We start from the raw sequence: 15,634 nt of genomic DNA, 5'->3' as shown, positions 1-15,634 counted from the left end.
GTCATTCTTTTTGAACTTTTTTTTCTTTACAATTTCATACTGGTGGTGTTTCTTTAAAAGTAGGACTGTGTTTTATTAGTTTTGTGAAATAATGACAAATGTTCCTAAGTAAACGTAGTGCCATATGAAATAGATTTTTCTAAAGTGAAAGGAAATCCTGTGCAGTGCCTTTTGTTTTGCTTAGAATTACATGCATGTTGTTATGAAGAGTTTCTTTTCCTTGAGAGAATCAGCAGAGTGGTGGTGTTTCTATTTGTGTAAACTGTTTCAGATATTTAGTGTTTTCTGTCTTCATGCTGTTCTCTTTGGGATTCCTTGTTAATCACGTTCAAGTGTAAATGAAATGAGCAAAATAAAGTTGATACCAACAGTTAAAAAAACTGGCTACAGTATTTACATATACAACTATATTTTCCTCCCTTGAAATATCTGAACTGCAGGATCTGAGGAAAACGTATCTTTTCTACCCCCAGTTTCCATTTGGATCAAAATTGTACTCTTCTTATTGATTTTGTAGGTTCAGAGAAATGATTCTTCCAGTAACTGGATTCAAAAAGGGATGGCATCTTTGGATCCAGCTAATGAGGCCTAGGGTTCCTTGAAATGCATCCATTTAGATGGCTGCAGGGAAGGTGGTGGTGCTGGGGGGAGTCTCTCTGGTAGCGCTGGTCACCCTCCTGAAATGGTGATGGCGAGAACGGAGGCTTTTCCTCACTAGCACAGCCTGACTGGCTGAGGAGGTCATGGAATAACCGGAAAATGGATCTAGGTGTTCTTCATTAAAATAAGTTTCTTTCATTCAACTGAAACCTGCCTTAAAATGTGTCCCCCTTTGACAATGGTTTCTTTGGAGAAAAAACTTTTCTTGCCATAGTGAGACAATTAACGTTTATAATCGTTTGTTGATATTTATGAGTATTGTCTGTTCTAATGCTCTCAGGACTCGGATCACCTTTTCACAGTAGGTAGTTTCGTCTGACCTACTGCACTGAGAAGAAGGAAAACAACGTAAATCACAGTTATTCTAAGAAAATGTTTAAAATCAACCCCTTCTATTTGACTTTGTAAAGTTTCAACAGTCTGAGAAAATTGAGAGCATTGAGAACTGAAAAAAGTTTAGTAAAGGACTATATTATTCATTTATCTTATGAAAAAAATTTCTAGTATCTTAAAGACATTCTTGTTTTATCATTCATAGAAACCAACCACGAGTTAGAAAGTGGTATAGAAAATTCAAATTGTAATTCATCTGTTAGAGTCTTTTGAATTCTTTTTTTATTTTTAGGAAGCTGCACAAGCTTTAATTTATGCTGAGATGGCAGGATCAAGCCTAGAACATATTCAAGAAAAAATAAATGAGTATCTGGAAAGAGTGCAGGCCTTACATTCAGCAGGTAAAGACTACTGACCACGTCACTATTTTCTTTTCTTCTTTCCTATCCCATCTTACTTTTCCCTTATGTTTCTCTTTCCTTTTTGTTTTCATCTTTGATTCTTGATCTTCACTTGTTTGTCGCTTATTCCTCTTTTGGTAATCACATCTTTGAACATTGTAATATGAAAATAAGTGATCTGTGAAGAGGAACCTCAGAGGTCACGTAATGTGATATTCTAATTTCCCAGAAATGGACATGAATTATCCACATTCAAACAGTGTGTCATTGGCAGAATCAGGATTAGAACCCTGTTAAAATCTGCCTTTAAATATCTGTCACATGCCCTCTCCTGCTATTAAAATTAAATGACTCTTTCTCTTCAGTGTCTAAAGACTTCAGCAGTGGGTTCACAGTCTTTACCGTATCAGTATCCTCAACCTGAAGACCTTAGCTAAACTCTCATTTTAGAGAGTTTGCCAACGGTATCTTGGGAAAGTGGCATGTAAGCAGAGACCTGGAACAACCTGTTTATTTTTGTAAGCCTCATGGCAAATGCTGTGACACAAGTTCCCAGGCTTAATGTTCATCGTTCCCTTAGAAGTAAGTGGGTTCTTGGCAAAATCTGTTGTTTACATGGTAGGAAAGAAAATGATCATCTGTTGATATTTTGTTTCAAGGATGTATTCATGTCACTGAGGACTCTTTTTCCACCCTGTTTTCCTTGTGGCTATCTAATAAAGCCACAAACTTAGAGAGGTCTTATTCAGCATTCTGACAGACTTTGTGCTACTTTCTACCACTTATTCTGAACAGATAGTAGCAGTTACCAACCAGCTTATAGTTAAAATAAAGTAGATTTAATTGTTGGGTTTCTTGTTATGACAGTCTCCTTACAGACACAGTATTTCCTTGTAAGACAGTGCCCAGAAACTGCGTGCGTTGACATGTGAACTGTTTGTGTGTCAAGCTCTCACTTGATACAAATTTATACTCATCCATATATTCAAAATACCATGGAATTCAGAGACACTTCATTTTCCTTGCTAAGTAAATGAAGTTTTTAAATTTATAAATGTGATGTTTATATGATACTCAGGCACAGAATGAGATAGCCCTAATCTCTTGACGAATGAAAACTTGTCAGTAAAACAGAAGTAAAGCTCAAAAAAGGATTTTTAGAGCGTAACATACCTTAAATGTTTTGCCAACTTTTGGACCCATTTTGTTCAGCAAGTGAAATGGGAATTAAATGATTTACTTAATTATCATTTCACGCAGAAGAGTTCTTTATCAAATAAAAATCTTGTTCAGAATCCCAGTTTTTAAAACAGATAGAGTCTGCTGACAGTCAAGAAACTTTGAGAGATGACATGACTTTGTGGGTGGGGAAGGTGACCCAGTTTGAAATTCACTACTGAAGTGTAAAAAACTCAAGACTTGGAATTAAAGATCTAAGTTGAGTCCCTGCCCTTCCACTTACAGCTGTGAAACCATAGACTAGATAGTCATTCGAAACTAGAATCAATTTTGCCTCTCAGGAGACATTTTACATTGTCTGGAGAGATGTTTGTTGTCTATGTTAGGGGTCAGGGTGCAGTATGCTGCTAGCATCTGGTTGGCTGGAGGGCAGGCACAGTGCTACAGGGAAATTCTACAATGCATAGGACCGTCCACAGCAAAGAATTATCCAGGTGAAAATATCAGTAGGGCCAAGGCTGAGAAACCTTGAGCTGAATATTTTAACATTCATTTAATAAATGGGATTAGTATAATACATGGTTTAGAGAGGTGTTACTGAGGATTATAGTTTTTTAAAAAGATCAAGCACAATTTTGAGACAAAATTTAAAGGTTTTTTAAACAGCATTTATTGAGATATAATTCACATACCATAAAATTCAGCTTTTTATAGTGTACAATTCAGTGGTTTTTAGTGTATTCCCAGAGTTGTGCAACCATCACCACTATCTAACTGCAGAACATTCTCATCACCCTAGAAGAAACCTCTTAGCCATTAGTAGTCACGCCCCATTCCTCCCATCCCCTGGTGTTGCTGCTCAGTTTGTCAGTTGTGTCCAGCTGTTTGCAACCCTATAGACTGCAGCATGCTAGGATTCCCTGTCTTTCACTATCTCCTAGGGTTTTCAAATTCATGTTTATTGAGTCAGTGATGCTACCTAACCATCTATCTCCCCCTAGGCCCTCAGTTCAGTTCAGTCGCTCAGTCGTGTCCGACTTTTTGTGACCCCATGAATTGCAGCACGCCAGGCCTCCCTGTCCATCACCAACTCCCGGAGGTCACTCAAACTCATGTCCATCGAGTCAGTGATGCCATCCAGCCATCTCATCCTCTGTCGTCCCCTTCTCCTTCTGCCCCCAATCCCTCCCAGCATCAGAGTCTTTTCCAATGAGTCAACTCTTCACATGAGGTGGCCAAAGTACTGGAGTTTCAGCTTTAGCATCATTCCTTCCAAAGACCATGCAGGACTGATCTCCTTTAGAATGGACTGGTTGGATCTTGCAGTCCAAGGGACTCTCAAGAGTCTTCTCCAACACCACAGTTCAAAAGCATCAATTCTTTGGCACCCAGCTTTCTTCACAGTCCAACTCTCACATCCATACATGACCACTGGAAAAACCATAGCCTTGACTAGACCGACCTTTGTTGACAAAGTAATGTCTCTGCTTTTCAATATGCTATCTAGGTTAGTCATAACTTTCCTTCCAAGGAGTAAGCATCTTTTCATTTCATGGCTGCAGTCACCATCTGCAGTGATTTTGGAGCCTAAAAAATAAAGTCTGACACTGTTTCCACTGTTTCCCCATCTATCTGCCATGAAGTGATGGAACCAGATGCCATGATCTTAGTTTTCACGTTGAGCTTTAAGCCAACTAGTTCACTCTCCACTTTCACTTTCATCAAGAGGCTTTTTAGTTCCTCTTCACTTTCTGCCATAAGGGTGATGTCATCTGCATATCTGAGGTTATTGATATTTCTCCCAGCAATCTTGATTCCAGCTTGTGCTTCTTCCAGACCAGCATTTCTCATGATGTACTCTACATAGATGTTAAATAAGCAGGGTGACAATATACAGCCTTGACGTACTCCTTTTCCGATTTGGAACCAGTCTGTTGTTCCATGTCCAGTTCTAACTGTTGCTTCCTGACCTGTATACAGGTTTCTCAAGAGGCAGATCAGGTGGTCTGGTATTCCCATCTCTTTCAGAATTTTCCACAGTTTATTGTGATCCACACAGTCGAAGGCTTTGGCATAGTCAATAAAGCAGAAATAGATGTTTTTCTGGAACTCTCTTGCTTTTTCCATGATCCAGCGGATGTTGGCAATTCTATCTCTGGTTCCTTTGCCTTTTCTAAAATCAGCTTGAACATCTGCAAGTTAACGGTTCACGTATTGCTGAAGCCTGGTGTGGAGAATTTTGAGCATTACTTTACTAGTGTGTGAGATGAGTGCAATTGTGTGGTAGTTTGAGCATTGTTTGGCATTGCCTTTCTTTGGGATTGGAATGAAAACTGACCTTTTCCAGTCCTGTGGCCACTGCTGAGTTTTCCAAATTTTCTGGCATATTGAGATGAGCTCGATAAAGGACACAAATGGTATGGACCTAACAGAAGCAGAAGATATTAAGAAGAGATGGCAAGAATACACAGAAGAACTGTACAAAAAAGATCTTCACGACCCAGATAATCTCAATGGTGTGATCACTGACCTAGAGCCAGACATCCTGGAATGTGAAGTCAAGTGGGCCTTAGAAAGCATCACTATGAACAAAGCTAGTGGAGGTGATGGAATTCCAGTTGAGCTATTCCAAATCCTGAAAGATGATGCTGTGAAAGTGCTGCACTCAATATGCAAGCAAATTTGGAAAACTCAGCAGTGGCCACAGGACTGGAAAAGGTCAGTTTTCATTCCAATCCCAAAGAAAGACAATGCCAAAGAATGCTCAAACTGCCGCACAGTTGCACTCATCTCACACGCTAGTAAAGTAATGCTCAAAATTCTCCAAGCCAGGCCTCAGCAATATGTGAACTGTGAACTTCCTGATGTTCAAGCTGGTTTTAGAAAAGGCAGAGGAACCAGAGATCAAATTGCCAAGATCCGCTGATCATGGAAAAAGCAAGAGAGTTCCAGAAGAACATCTATTTCTGCTTTATTGACTATGCCAAAGCCTTTGACCGTGTGGATCACAATAAACTGTGGAAAATTCTGAAAGAGATGGGAATACCAAACCACCTGATCTGCCTCTTGAGAAATTTGTGTCCAGGTCAGGAAGCAACAGTTAGAACTGGACATGGAACAACAGACTGGTTCCAAATAGGAAAAGGAGTTCATCAAGACTGTATATTGTCACCCTGTTTATTTAACTTATATGCATAGTACATCATGAGAAACGCTGGACTGGAAGAAACACAAACTGGAATCAAGATTGCCGGGAGAAATATCAATAAGTTCAGATATGCAGACACCACCCTTATGGCAGAAAGTGAAGAGGAACTAAAAAGACTCTTGATGAAAGTGAAAGTGGAGAGTGAAAAAGTTGGCTTAAAGCTCAACATTCAGAAAACAAAGATCATGGCATCCGGTCCCACCACTTCATGGGAAATAGATGGGGAAACAGTGGAAACAGTGTCAGATTTTGTTCTTCTGGGCTACAAAATCACTACAGATGGTGACTGCAGCCATGAAATTAAAAGACACTTACTCCTTGGTAGGAAAGTTATGACCAACCTAGATAGCATATTGAAAAGCAAAGACATTACTTTCCAACAAAGGTTCATCTAGTCAAGGCTATGGTTTTTCCTGTGGTCATGTATGGATGTGAGAGTTGGACTGTGAAGAAGGCTGCATGCCAAAGAATTGATGCTTTTGAACCGTGGTGTTGGAGAAGACTCTTGAGAATCCCTTGGACTGCAAGGAGATTGAACCAGTCCATTCTGAAGGAGATCAGCCCTGGGATTTCTTTGGAAGGAATGATGCTAAAGCTGAAACTCCAGTACTTTGGCCACCTTATGCTAAGAGTTGACTCATTGGAAAAGACTCTGATGCTGGGAGGGATTGGGGGCAAGAGGAGAAGGGGACGACAGAGGATGAGATGGCTGGATGGCATCACTGACTCGATGAACGTGAGTCTCAGTGACCTCCGGGAGTTGGTGATGGACAGGGAGGCCTGGTGTGCTGCTATTCATGGGGTCGCAAAGAGTCAGACACGACTGAGCGAATGATCTGATCTGAAATGAGTGCAGCACTTTCACAGCATCATCTTTCAGGATTTGAAATAGCTCGACTGGAATTCCATCACCTCCACTAGCTTTATTCGTAGTGATGCTTTCTAAGGCCCACTTGACTTCACATTCCAGGATGTCTGGCTCTAGGTGAGTGATCACACCTTCATGATTATCTGGGTCGTGAAGATCTTTTTTGTACAGTTCTTCTGTATATTCCTGCCACCTCTTCTTAATATCTTCTGCTTCTGTTAGGTCCATACCATTTCTGTCCTTTATCGAGCCCATCTTTGCATTAAATGTTCACTTGGTATCTCTGATTTTCTTGAAGAGACCTTTAGTCTTTCCCATTCTGTTGTTTTCCTCTATTTCTTTGCATTGATCTCTGAGGAAGGCTTTCTTATCTCTCCTTGCTATTCTTTGGAACTCTGCATTCAGATGCTTATATCTTTCCTTTTCTCCTTTGCTTTCAGCTTCTCTTCTTTTCACAGTTATTTATAAGGCCTCCTCAGACAGCCGTTTTGCTTTTTTGCATTTCTTTTCCTTGGGGATGGTCTTGATCCCTGTCTCCTGTACAGTGTCACGAACCTCCGTCCATAGTTCTTCAGGCACTCTATCTATCAGATCTAGGCCCTTAAATCTATTTCTCACTTCCACTGTATAATCATAAGGGATTTGATTTAGGTCATACCTGAATGGTCTAGTGGTTTTCCCTACTTTCTTCAATTTAAGTCTGAATTTGGCAATAAGGAGTCCATGATATGAGCCCCAGTCAGCTTCCAGTCTTGTTTTTGCTGTCTGTATAGAGCTTCTCCATCTTTGGCTGCAAAGAATATAATCAATCTGATTTCAGTGTTGACCATCTGGTGATGTCCATGTGTAGAGTCTTCTCTTGTGTTATCGGAAGAGGGTGTTTGCTATGACCAGTGCGTTCTCTTGGCAAAACTCTATTAGCCTTTGCCCTGCTTCATTCTGTATTCCAAGGCTAAATTTGCCTGTTACTCCAGGTGTTTCTTGACTTCCTACTTTGGCATTCCAGTTCCCTATAATGAAAAGGACTTCTTTTTTGGGTGTTAGTTCTAAAAGGTCTTGTAGGTCTTCATAGAACCGTTCAACTTCAGATTCTTCAGTGTTACTGGTTGGGGCATGGACTTGGATTACTGATATTGAATGGTTTGCCTTGGAAACAAAGAGATCGTTCTGTCGTTTTTGAGATTGCATCCAAGTACTGCATTTCGGACTGTTTTGTTGACTATGATGGCTACTCCATTTCTTCTAAGGGATTCCTGCCCACAGTAGTAGATACAATGGTCATCTGAGTTAAATTCACCCATTCCAGTCCATTTTATTTCGCTGATTCCTAGAATGTCGACGTTCACTCTTGCCATCTCCTGTTTGACCACTTCCAATTTGCCTTGATTCATGGACCTAACATTCCAGATTCCTATGCAATATTGCTCCTTACAGCATCGGACCTTGCTTCTGTCAGCAGTCGCATCCACAACTGGGTATTCTTTTTGCTTTGGCTCCATCCCTTCATTCTTTCTGGAGTTATTTCTCCACTGATCTCCAGTAGCATATTGGGCACCTACTGACCTGGGGAGTTCCCCTTTCAATATCCTATCATTTGGCCTTTTCATACTATTCATGGGGTTCTCAAGGCAAGAATACTCAAGTGGTTTGCCATTCCCTTCTCCAGTGGACCACATTCTGCCCACTGTCCCTAAGCCCTAGCAGCTACTAATCCTGCTAATCTTTAATCCCAATAATGTATTTTCTGTTTCCATGGATTTGCCAATTCTAGATATTTGTTGTAAACGGAGTCATCCAGTATGTGGCCTTTTGTATCTGGCTTCTTTTATTTAGCATAATATTTTTAGCATTTATCCTTGTGGTAGCGTGTATCAGTGTCTAATTTCATTTTATGGTTGAATAATATTTCATTGTATTAGTAGACCACATTTTATTTATCTATTATTCATCAGTTGGTGGACGTTGGCTTGGTTCCACCTTTTGTCTGTTGTGAGTAATGCTGTTTTTGTGTGGACAAATGTTTTCAGTTCTCTTGAAACCCAGAAGTAGAATTGCTAGGTCATATGGTAGCTTTGGGCATATCCGTGGCTCAGTGGTAAAGAATCCACCAGCACTGCAGGAGACCCAGGTTTGATCCCTGGGTCGGGAAGATGCCCTGGAAGAGGGCATGGCAGCCCATTCCAGTATTCTTGCCTGGAGAATCCCATGGACAGAGGAGCCTGGCGGGTTACAGTCCATAAGGTCACAGAGAGTCGGACATGACTGAAGTGACTGAGCACACATGCACACACATGGTAGCTTTATGTCTAAGTTTGAGGAACTGCTAAACTGCTTTCCACAGTGGCTCTACCATTTTACAATTACACCGGCAATGTTCTATTTCCTTCACAGCCTTGTCAACACTTGTTACTTTCTGTCTTATTTTAGCCATATTTGTGGGGATAAAATGGCATCTTATTGTGGTTTTGATATTCATTTCCCTGATAGCAAATGGTGAGCATCTTTTCATGTGCCAGCTGGCCATCTGAATATCTGCTTTGGAGAAATGACTATACACATTCTTTCCCCATGATATAAAATAGGGTTCTGCAGAGAAACAGAACCAGTAGGGTGTACATACAGAGATTTATTATGAGCAATTGTCTCATGAAGTTATGGAGGCTAAGATGTCCCACTCCCTCTGCGAGTTGGAGAGCCAGGAAAGCCAGTGGTGTGGTTCAGTCTAAGTCCAGAGGCCTGAGAAGCAGGGGGCCTGATGGTGTGAGTTGCAGTCCAGGAGCCAGGGAGGACCCGTGTGCCAGCTCCTGCAGTCCTGCAGTAGGCAGGTTCTCCCCCTCTGTCTTCTGCTTGGTTCAGGCCCACAGTGGGTTAGGTGATGCCCGCCCACATTGGGGAGGGCACTCTGCTTTTAGTACCAATTCAAAATGCTAATTTCATTCAGAAGCATCCTCAGAGGCTACCCAGAAATCTTGCTTAGCTAAACAACTGGGTAACCTCTGAGCCAATCGAATTGACACAGGTTGATGACATAATCACCACACCCATTTTAGATTGGATTTGTCTTTTTGTTGTTGAATTATAAGAGATCTTTATATATGCTAGATGAAAGTCTCTTATGGACATGTATCTTTATATTAAAAACAGACAGAAGCACTTACGTCAAACAGCAATAAAAATATGGCTTATTCTGGACCCTGATGAATAGGAAACAGCATGAATTTTATCATCAAGGCCTAATAGATTATATAATTATTGTCTGTACTAAAAAAAAAATTAACTTTAGAACACTATTGAGTTTATTTAGATTTAGTGTTTTCTAAGTTTCAGTCTTTTTTTTGTGGGGGGAGAACGCTAATGTTCATTTTATTTTTTTAAATGATGAAAAGTGCTAGTAGGGACAGAGAGGAGTTCAGGGAAAATTTAAAGATTTCTTTTTACCTCGTTAAGTTTTTTACATGAAGGATTACAGAATTTTGGTAAAGAGTATATTAAAATGACATGTTGTTCCCTGGATGTATATATAAGTATGTGGCTTTTTTCTGATCCTAGTTCAGTCAAAGAGTGCGGATCCTTTGAAATCAAAACATCAGTTGGACTTAGAGCGTGCCCATTTCCTCGTGACACAAGCTTTTGACGAAGATGAAAAAGGGAATGTTGAAGATGCTATAGAACTGTATACAGAAGCTGTAGATCTCTGTCTGAAAACCGTATGTATAATAATACTTACAAGTTAAGTTTGGTGGAATTGTCCTAAGAAATTTCTCCCCTTACTAGTGAATTTTATGTAACAATTCGTTAAAAAAAAATCCTGTTATTATACATGTAACTTAAGTTACTCCTCATTAAAAGATAATGGGATATGTATATATGTGGCTGAGTCCCATGACTTTCACATGAAACTGTCACAACATTGTTAATTGGCTATACCCCAATACAAAAATCAGTTTTAAAAAAAAGCTAATGAAGAGTAGAATTAATAATGGATTTTTAACACCTTGTTAAAAATTTGACAGTGTTAATTGAATCACTTGGCAATTGTCTTTTAAATTACAGGTAGCATTTTTGACCATCTTACACTCCTATAACTAAAATTAACTTATTACAGGAAGAATTCATCACAATCTGTGAATTTAAAATAAAGTTCCTGTGAGAGGGATGAATTAGAAGTTTGGGATTAACATATACACACTACTGTATATGAGATAGATAAATGACAAAGACCTACTGTGTAGCACAGGGAACTAGACTCAATATCTTACAATAACAATGGAAAAGAATTTGATATAACTGAATCAGTCTATTCTACACCTGAAACTATTGTAAATCAACTATACTTCAGCTTTTTTTAAAAAGGGAAAAAAATTTGGTTCGTCATAATAAAAAACAAAGCTCTTCCCCCTTTTATTCAGTTTGATACACTAAGAAATCAGTTAGTGGCTCTGGAGAGCTGTATTAATTTACAGTGTGGAGTCTGCTGAGTGATCTTTACTGCTCCCTGAGGACAGGCATTCAGCTCTAAGAGTCATCCGGTGCGTAAGAGCGAGCAGTGCACTGATAGGAGGGTGTGGGGCGGTAGAGAGTGGGGTTGTCAGTATTGTTCCGAGGCCCGGCTCTTTGTCCCAGGTCTCTTATCCAGAAGAACCATCTAGCCTCACATCTGTAGGTACCTGAGACTGCTGGTAAGTGCTGGGGGTTTGGTTTTAGTTCTGAACAGTGCCACGTTATAATTCGACATCTGCACGCGCAGCAAGGTGATAACCACCGCAGGTCTGGTTACCTTCCATCCCGTGCACTGGCCCCCTTCTCCCATTTTGCCCATCCCCAGCCCCCTCCCCTTCCCCTCTGGAATCCACTAATGTGTTCTCTGTGTCTGCATTTGGTTTATTTTGTTTATCTGTTTTGCTTTTAGACTCCACGTATAAGTGGAGTTCTGAGGTCTTCTCCTGACCTGTTTCAATTGGTGCGGTAACCCTGCTCTGCCAGGGCTCCTGCTGCCCAGCCTTCTGCCACACCGAGATTTTTCAGTTGTGTCCCACTTACCACCGTCCACATTAAGTGGTCCTAGGGTTTACCTCAGTGATGCGTTTCAACACAATTTTAAGTGATACCTTTAAGGATAAAAATAAAGTGTCTTGGTTTATTCTCATAATTTTTAGAAGTATAATGTGCATTGTAAAATTTTTCTTGCTTAGAAATATCATGGATCAAGCAGATTAATAATTATGCTTCAGAATGTCTGTCTCTCTTTTTCTTAAGTCTTATGAAACTGCTGATAAAACTCTGCAAAATAAGCTGAAGCAGCTGGCTCGGCAGGCACTAGACAGGTGAGTTTGGCTCCTCAGCTTTGGTCCCCTCAACATATGGTGTAACTTCAGTGTGACGCGGAGCTCGCGGTAACAGACCTGACATCCAGAGCAAGTCTGCCTTCTTTCTCTGCGTGAATTTGCTCCTCCCTAGTTTCCCTGCTGCTTTTTTCCCTATGTCATTTTGGCTCATTGGATGGTAAACTCCTTAGGGGAACAGAGAGCTAATTCATCGCTGTGTCCTCATCCCTGCTCTAAACTCAGAAAGTAACAAATCAGTCAAGAAATGTTTCTCTTAGTTTTTGCTGTGTCTAAAAATGGTTATGGTATTTAAAATGGAAGACTTCCCCTGTATTGTATAATATGAAACTTCTGAAGAGAAAGCTTGAAGAGAGCCTTCCAGAGCCACTACTAGAAATGGTAACGTTGAGAATGAGCCAGTCATTCACATACCCCACATCATACATGCGTGAAGCTCCCTTAACTCTTTGCTGGAATGTCAGCTTCTCACTAAGGCCTATGCTCACCATTCTGTTTAAAATTGAAATCTCCTCTGGCTCTTCCATCCTGTTTGCTCTGTTGTAATATTCTTTCCCATAACTCTTTACTGTTTTCTAAGGCATATAAAATTGATCAGTTTATCATATTTGTTATCAGTGTGTGTGTCTTTTCTAAGCCCCGCCCTCCAAATATAAGCTCCATGAGGACAGAGAATTTTGTCTTTGTCCATTGCTGTAACCAAGCACCTAGCAGAGTGCCAGACATCCAGTATATGCTCAGTAGATATTTATTGAGATGAGTATGTTTGCTCAAAGAGAATTGTACCTCTTATACAGACAAAGCATTATAGACAAAGGAAAAGAGTGGAATGGCATTTGCCAGGGTCCAGCCCCGGCTGATCCAGGGTATTCGAAGGGGAGATGGCTTAGGCGACTATTTACATATTCATCAAAGATATAAAGAGTAATAGAATGAGGATAGCTCAGTAGGAAAATTCAGTGGAGAAAAGAGGCTGAGTAGCTTGGTTTATGCGGGAGACCAATAAAACTTCAAGACAAGAAGCTTGCACCACTTACGTAGGCCGCAGGCGTCCTTCCGTTCTCCCGAAGGAGAGGAGACACTGAGGCCTCCCCGGTCGGATCTTAGAAGCCCAGGCATAATTAGTAAGCATGGCGGGTTCCGCGCTCCAGATGGAAACTCAGCCAGAGTGAGAGAGAGAGCGACATGGGGAGACCAGTATTTCAAGAAACTGATCCCAATTCTTTATTTTCCAGAGTCTGTTTTTATACACTGAGATGTTACACAAAAGTCACGCGGGGACAGCAGTCCTGACTTTTATTAAAGTCAGGTGCTTCACACAAATGTATACAGAGGTCTTAGGGGTGTTACATCATCTTCTGGCCAGGGGGGCCTGCTGACAATTTATGACCCTCCTTGTGACAGTGGTCAGTCAACCAGGACACTTTTTTCTCCAAGGGTGATTATTCTTAAAACAGATGCCACCCAAATAAAGTTACATTCCTATAGGGTGAGGGTGTAGTGGGTTTTAGGAAAGAATTTACTTAGCCTAAGGTCTAACATGATTAATATCAAAGGTTAATACTTATTTCTTCTATGTATTCATTAATGTATGTAAGGGCAGGGGATGTGAAGACCTAGCAGTAAACATTGGCTCAACAAATGAAAAACCCTTTACCAATACAATTTCTAATTAGCCCATTATACTAATAGTTTTCTAACTTCTCTAAAGAACCTTTTTTTTAGAAGGTTTAAAGCATCTCATGCCTCTCACGGTTGGGAGGCTGTGAGCAATCACATGTGGCCGGACAAGCCTGTCAGGCATGCTAGAGAACCTTCAGAGGAGTTTGTAGGTTAAAACACTCTTGTCACGCCCAGGAGTTTTTATTAACTGGAGCTCTAAGTTAACTCCTTCTCCGAAAGAGGTGGTGGGGGACAGCCCCCCGTAAAGTCAGAGGTGTAGGTGAGAGCACAAAGTAGTAAAGTAGGCAGGCTCTGGTTATGGGGGTAGACGCTCAAGGATTTCCAGGGGGACTCCTGAGGCTCGATCCCGCCTTTGCGTATGTCGAGCCTCCTTCCTCATGACCTTTGCCATGGGCGGAGTACCTCACTCTGGCCCCCAGCAGCATTCATAGTTACAGCATGAATTAGTACAGTATCTCCTTCTGAGGCTCAGACTAGGGAGCTGTGCCTCCCCCAGCCCTTCTTTTGCTTTGAGATATGGGGGTCCCCCCTCCTTTTCATTACTGTCATCTAGCATCATTTGTTTCTCCAAATTCATGAAGCTGTGGGCACTTGACATACCATTAGCTTCTCCCTTTGATGTCTGTCACCAGTCAGAGTCAGGGATGGCCCCTGCTCCCTGTGTGGGTAATTCATCTCGTATTCTCTGGGTGCGCCCTCAGCACAGGGACACGGGTCAGTCACAAACGCTTCCTGTGAGGATTAGTTGAGAAGAATGGATACAGTCTAGGGAGAAGATAGCATGACATTTTTATCTGTATACAGTTTCAGAGTGTTAACAAGACTGCGAAATCGCATATAAGGACCTCAGATTAAAAACTTCTGTCTTTTAGCTTATTAGTTCTTTGACAGGACAAAGTCCAAAAGCCCTTAAATGCCAGGTGAGGTCTTCCGTGATCCAGTCCCTGCCCCTGGCCTCGTTTCCTCGCTTGTGCACTGTTCACAGGGGCTCCCTATGTTCTTTTGAAATCACTGTAACTCCCTCCACTGTTTCACAGATCTGCGCATTTGCTCATGCTCTTCTCTCTACTTAGAACCTTCCTAGCTCCCCAGGTCAACTCAGAGTTCAACGCCGAGTGCAGCTCAAATGTCAGTTTGAAAAAACACTCCCTGACTTGCCCTCTTCCTATCATTAAGTTAGTAACTTCTGTGCATTCACCTGCGTGGAATGCTTCCAGCCTCACATCCCACTTCTGATGCAACTGTCTTTCCCTGCAAACCTAGGAGTACCTTGAGAGTAGGGATTGTTCTATACATTCTTATATACCCCTTACCTTTCATAGGCTCTGATAATGCTCTAAGTGCTAAATTAGTGTTGTCAATAAAATGTTTGCAAAAATATCTTACCTCTGGGAGTAGCTTAAGTAGTGAACTATTGACTAGAATGTAAGAATTTTAGATGGTAATTTTACCTTAGGGATGCTTGACTGTTCTCAAATACTGTGTTCAGAAGAGCTTAAATGTGAGGAGAAAAACTAGAATGGTGTTTTTGTACCTCTATTATAGAGCAGAAGCATTGAGCGAGCCTTTAACGAAACAGTCATGCAAAATCAAGGCAACAAATACAAAGCCAAAGCCACCTCCAACAAGAACACACTTTCCACTAGGAACTAATCCCTTCCTTGAAAGACCTCAGCCGTTTATAAGTCCTCAGTCATGTGACGCACAGGGACAGAGATACACAGCAGAAGAAATAGAAGTTCTCAGGTAAATCGGTTTATGATTTGTTGTAATGAACAATTTTGTTAACATCAGTGCAGATAACGTTATGCTTGTTAGGTTTGATGAGTCATACATCTTTGTTGTAATGTGTCACGCCATTATCATGTAATTATAAACTGTCACACAGTCACAACTTGAAATGTTTGAAATTTGTTCTTAATATATTTTGGTATTCGCATTTCCTCTAGATGTATTTTTT

At 40.9% G+C, this 15,634-nt stretch overlaps 1 protein-coding gene across 6 annotated transcripts in view; it reads left to right on the top strand.

Annotated features, from left to right (window-relative positions):
* CAPN7 (calpain 7) overlaps positions 1 to 15,634 on the top strand; it is a 51,831-nt gene that overhangs the window by 1,193 nt on the left and 35,004 nt on the right. For 4 of the 6 annotated variants that reach the window (XR_015163987.1, XM_086401164.1, XM_086400902.1 and 1 more), the window contains exons 2-5: positions 1,286 to 1,394; positions 10,199 to 10,356; positions 11,906 to 11,973; positions 15,220 to 15,420. Coding sequence is in view for 3 of the 6 variants with exons in the window: in XM_086401164.1 (XP_086257290.1) it covers positions 1,286 to 1,394; positions 10,199 to 10,356; positions 11,906 to 11,973; positions 15,220 to 15,420 (536 nt within the window). In the remaining 3 variants the exon portion in view is untranslated. The remainder of the gene's footprint in view (positions 1 to 1,285; positions 1,395 to 10,198; positions 10,357 to 11,905; positions 11,974 to 15,219; positions 15,421 to 15,634) is intronic. The other 2 variants (XR_015164023.1, XM_086401042.1) reach the window with 1 other exon arrangement.

This window comes from Bos grunniens, chromosome 1 (genome assembly GCF_055505025.1).
Source record: "Bos grunniens cultivar Pamir isolate PY7600 chromosome 1, Bosgru_T2T1.0, whole genome shotgun sequence".
NCBI lineage: Eukaryota > Metazoa > Chordata > Mammalia > Artiodactyla > Bovidae > Bos > Bos grunniens.
The sequence above is the reverse complement of the archived record's forward strand: the minus strand, read 5'-3'. Positions and strand labels throughout refer to the sequence as shown.